This window comes from Poecilia formosa, unplaced genomic scaffold (assembly GCF_000485575.1).
Source record: "Poecilia formosa unplaced genomic scaffold, Poecilia_formosa-5.1.2 Scaffold667, whole genome shotgun sequence".
NCBI lineage: Eukaryota > Metazoa > Chordata > Actinopteri > Cyprinodontiformes > Poeciliidae > Poecilia > Poecilia formosa.
In genome coordinates, this window is record NW_006800606.1 from 126,332 (window position 1) to 131,917 (window position 5,586).

General features: G+C 43.7%; 1 protein-coding gene across 1 annotated transcript in view; it reads right to left on the reverse strand.

The window, feature by feature from the left end:
- Positions 1 to 5,256, reverse strand: part of pcsk1nl (proprotein convertase subtilisin/kexin type 1 inhibitor, like) — a 46,858-nt gene extending 41,602 nt beyond the window's left edge. Inside the window, exons 1-2 of the mRNA XM_016666144.1 lie at positions 4,966 to 5,256; positions 4,780 to 4,877 (exon numbers count right to left, since the gene is read on the reverse strand). Of these exons, the coding sequence (XP_016521630.1) occupies positions 4,780 to 4,877; positions 4,966 to 5,256 (389 nt within the window). The remainder of the gene's footprint in view (positions 1 to 4,779; positions 4,878 to 4,965) is intronic.
- Between the last annotated feature and the right edge of the window lie 330 nt (positions 5,257 to 5,586).

Genomic DNA, 5,586 nt, shown 5'->3' on the forward strand with positions numbered 1-5,586 from the left:
CCATAATGGAAAAGGAAGACTGCAGTCCTCATGAAATGGGTGCTCTTATTTTGTCACCAACAACTATAGACACCTCAGCATATAACAATAACTGCATCATCCACAGTATTATACGTACTTGGAAACAAATAAAATCCCAATTTGGCAATGAGTCTATGTCCATCTTATTACCAATAGCAAAGAATCCCTCATTTGTCCCTTCCACTTTAGATTCAGGTTACATACAATGGAAAGATTTAGGCATCAGAACTATTGGTGACCTGTAGGTGGGGGTAATTTTGCCTCTGTCTCTCAACTTCAGGCCAAATTTGGTCTCCATAAACACAATCATTTCAGATACCTACAGGTCAGGGCGCATGTTAAAAAACACACGCACACTTTAGAGAATATAATACCTACTGAATTTGACGAGCTCTTTAAATTGGGTGGTGGGGAGGGCATCTAATCTCTCAGTTTTACAATATGTTATTACTCAGATCCTCGCCGTCCAGGCAGGGCCTTAGAACAGGAACTGGAAACGGAGATAAGTGATGAACTCTGGAAGGCTGCTTTAGAGAATATACATAAGTGCTCTGCTAACTCCAGACACTGTCTTATTCAATTTAAAATCATCCACAGACTCCATTACTGTAAGGTGAAACTACATAAAATTTTTCCTAACACATCCCCATTGTGCGATAAATGCCATATTGAAGAAGCCGCGCTTCTCCACTCTTACTCTCTGTGTACTAAATGAACCCCATTTTGGTCTGGTGTATTCAAAACTTTATCAGATATGTTCCATACGGAGCTGAGGCTGGACCCACTTCTGACTGAACTCAGAGTTTCTGGTCAGCTTTTTCAATTTAATAAATGCCAACAACAATTATTATCTTATGCCTTTATCATAGGGAAAAAACTAGAGTTGATGTTTTGGAAAAAAGCAGAAGTTCCATCTGTTAAGTTGTGGCTTGAGGAACTGGTAAGGCTCTCTCATTTGGAAAGATTACGGTTCTCATTAGCAAATAATTTAAAATAATTTAATAAAACTTGGCAACCCCTTCGGCAATATACTGATAACTCTATTTGAGGAGGATTTGATTTGAGCCTCGGTGTGTTAAGATACAAGTCCTAGGGAAAGGGACGGGGATGGGCCATGGGAGTGTTTTTGTTGATGTCATTTCTGTTTTGTTTTTCGTATTGTCTTATATTTTATGTTCACATATGGAAAAACGAGGACAAATTTGTATTGCTGATGTTTCATTGTCCAGGTCTGATCCCTCAATAAAATTGTTGACAACAAGAAAAAGAAAAAGTTGCCAAGTTTAGATTTAACTGAACTGATTATGAGTTTGAAGAGAAAAATCTCTTTTGTGTTGCTACTAGCATGAGCTAAATGAAAATGGCCGCTTTCTTCTTCTTCTTTAGATTCCAACGGCAGCTTGCATCCATTATTGTTGCACTACTGCCATCTACTGGATCCTAATATNGTAAGCTGACATTTATATGAATAACATGGTGAAAATGAACGCCACTGTTTTTTGCCTTATAGCCATAGCTTGCGCGACAGACAGATTATTCCCTGAACTTCGATCCAGAACCGCATAGCATTCTGGGAGACGCAGGCAGAGGAAAGGCTTTAGCTGCTCACGGCTAGCTAAGCTAAGTTGGTGGCATCAACTAACTTGCTCACATTGCTAGGCATTCTTCAGTTGCCTAGCAACAACCTGAAACAGGAAACGTCTGGTCAGCAGTTTGACAGAATTTCAGATTTTTTTAAACACTAAACTGATCAATAATTATTAACTGACTGGTACGAAGCACTGGTGTTGTTCCGGCTCTGTCCAGCCCAGCTGTAATGATGGATATGACTGCCACAGAAGCCCCGCCCATCTCTCCAGTTCTTCCTCCAGGGATTGGTCAGACTGATGGCTCAGATTGTCAGGAACCAATCAGATTGATTGGCTGCAGCCAGATCTATTTCCTGTTTCCTGTCCTGATTGATGGCAGTAATAAACTCTCCTGGAGGAGGAGGAACTGGGAACCAGTTTAACTCTGACTGGTGTCGGAGCTTCAGTCAGGTTTGGACTTTAACGATGAGTCGGCACCGATGAATGGAGCTGAATCAACAGTTCATGTTTTCATGCTGACGTAACCATGGCAACGGGCCGAGGCTGAACCTGATTTACCTTCAGGGGGAAGAAATGAATGATTCACAGCTTCACTAGCAAGGAACCACAACACACACACACACACACTGATACACACTAACACACACACAGAGTGATGTAAGGTGACCTGCTGCATCCTGCCTTGTTGCTGTGGGCGACCATGTCCTGTCGTCATGGTGACAGCAGATGAAATAAAATGTCGCAGAAGCTAAGCTTCAGAGACACACACACACACACACACACACGCAGTCCTGATTCACTCCTGTTCTGAGGACTGTCGGATCCAAACCCGGTTCTAAACGGTTCTGAATCTGAGGCTGAGCGTCCAGCCTGGTCCTCACACAGCAGGTAAACTCAGACAAACAGGACAGGAGCAGAACACACGCACACACACACACACACACATAACTGTGTGTGTGTGACGTCATACTAAAAGAAGAAAAGCAGCATCTTTCTGCAGTCACCATGACGACGCAGCATCATGGCCATAGTTGAAGATGAAGATGGACACCTGGACATGTTCTTACCTGAGCGGCGTGGAGCAGAGCGGCGCCGAGCAGCAGGAGGCCGAGAGACGCCATGCTGCAGACGGAGGGAGACACACACTGAGGAAGAGGAGGGAGGAGCTATGACTCAGGAGAGGAAGAGGAGGAGAGCTCTGCTTCATCAGCACCGTTCTGCAGGGAATCACAACAAAATGAAAGCATCAAATATCACCAGTAAAATTATATTCATGTGCAATAATTCACAAATTTAAAGAAACAAAGAAATTCTCAAAGATTTTCTGTTTAATGCAGGACTGTTAAGCTTCCAATCTGCTGCTGTCTTATAGATGTTATGCTAAGGATTACATGGGTAGTGTCTATGCCAGGGGTGTCCAAAGTGCGGCCCGTGGGCCATTTGTGGTCTTTCAAACAAATGTGTGTGGCCCTCGACTGCAGTTAAGACTGGAACAAATCTGACTTCTGTCATTTTTTACGTGAGAATTTTGATGAAAACTTTAATTCTTCTTCAACAAAGTGTTAGAGCCAGAACATTTTTGATTAATAGCAATGTTTACTTTCTATTTTAATTTCATAGAAAGTAAGACTTTAGATCCAGTGACTTTTGCTAAAAAGAGAAACTGAACCTGGAGGACGAGACCACGTAGAACCAACATGACCAAGGCTAATGTCGCAGCGCTAACAGGTCTGATGAATCTGCAGTTTTAGAAAAGACAACGGTGCGCAGCTAACTGACACCAGACAAGAAATACAAGGCCTGAAAGAAAGCCTGGCCAAGAGAAGACAGACTACAAGCAGCATCTTCACTCAATAAGAGGCTGAGCCATCACCAAGCTAGGCTCGGCGCTAGGCTAGAAATGAGATTAGCTAGGCTAGAAGCTAGCTTTTAGACAAGGAGGGCAAGACAGAATCAGTGGAATTACCAGAAGACAGGGAAGGTCTTAATATTTTTGGTGTTTCTGGACTGATTGTTTAAAAAACCTCGACCTTCTGACGGACCGGGGTTTAACCCAAAGAGCACCGAGAGCTCTAACCCAGAAACCGGACTTCAGTGGGGAAGCGCCGGTCCATCACTGCGGTAACGTTTGGGAGCTAACATGCTAAAGAGGAGGTAATGAGAAAAAACGAGTCTTCTGTAAAGAAACCGTCATTGTTGTGGACTGTAACTTCCCCGCTGAAGTTCTTAAAGACGTTAAGATCTAAAATGCTCGAGTCACTCAGTCCTTCTTTCATCTTCGATAGATGAGCAGACCTCCAGTAACTCTTCATTAAAAGATTCATTCTTCTGTTAAATAGGTCGGGTTGATTATGCCTCATTTACCCAAATATCCTTCGTGTGGATTATTTATAGCTTTTAGTATTTTTTTTTTCTTGTGGTGGACTGGGACTTCCCCTATAGAATGGTCTAATCAAAGTCCTCCTCCATGTCGTTTTGGTTCAGGCCTCTTTTTTGGAAACACCGGTTATATTAGGTTTTCACAGCAATGCTGTTCATGTTTTTATTTATTACAGCTTGTTTGTGTTTTGGGAGAGTTTGTTGGTGCATAACTTTTATTAAACTTGACGGGAGAAGTTACAGAGGATTATCGGGTCGAACATCTCTTCATGTGAAAGGCATTTGAAGTCAAGAGACAAAAATGAAATAGAAATTCAGACTGCTCTCCAACACACATCTTTCTAATAGAACGTGAAAAATGAGGAGAATGGGACACTCAGGACTTATTACTCATCTTATGGTGAAAGGAGAGCGGTCTGTCCAATATCAGAAAATATACCATGAGTACTTATCAGAAATATTCATCATATAACTCAAATGTTTGATGTAAACACAGNCTTCCAAAACTTCTGGATTTTAAGACATTCCCCCAGACAATGGAGAGAAGTCCATCACGGGTTACTTGTGACGACTTTCGCCTGCAGTTTGTCTGTGAACCAGAGGAAATGTGTCTAATTTGTAAACGGTGCTTCTGTTGATTCTTACAAGCTTGTGATGGTTTGGTACAAGGACGGTTGAGGTTCTCCAAACACTGCTGGCGGTAGCTGTACCCACAGTCACACTTGTTTGCTCCACTGCAGATTTTAGACACCAGTTTAGTTTTGAGCGTCAGTCAGGTGTGTGGTCCTACCTGAGGGCGTCCTGGTCTCGGCTCGGTGTGGCTGAGGTCCGTCCGGACTCTCTGGTTCTCTGCAGCAGACTCTGGACCAGCCGGGGATCCATCCTGACAAACATCCACCCGTCCCGTTAACATCTACACTCTCCTCTTCCTCAGACAGCCGCTCTGACTCACTCACCTGTCCAGCAGCGCCTGAGTCAGCTGCGGCTCCACCAGGTCCCACCAGGGGGCGCCGGGGCGCCCCATGCTCATGCCCCGCCCCGTCTCATCGTAGTCTGCAGCATCAGCGGTCTTGAAGTCCCCTGGAGGCCCCTGCTCCTCCTCCTCGTCTTCCTCCTCCTCCATCACCTCCACGTCTCCGGGGCCGACCAATCCCGCGCTCTCTGCCTCGCTCAGGAGGCGGAGCAAAGCAGCCAGGTAAGCTGTGGGAGAACATGATTGGCTCTGGAGCTTATTCTGAATAAAATGGGACATCGGAGGTTCCTGCATCCTGTTGGCTAAGCTTTTCATGAAAACAAGAGAATAAAATGAATAAAAACTTAAAAGTTGCGAGTTTTAAATGTTTTATGAAATATAATTGAGCTGTTTTAAAGGTGTAAACCCTGTATCTGTTAAAACTGCTTAGTAAGAGGAAATCAGCAGCTGTAAATGATTAATAATTGTAATTGTAGGAGCAGATTATGCATTTTCTGTATTCTAAATGGTTTGGGTCACATGATCTGTCAGCTGTCTATTTAGGTAGCATGCGGTGTTGATGAGGACAGGTGTGTTCCACCCGAAACGGGGAAACAATTTTTGACCGCAACGCAACGCAATATT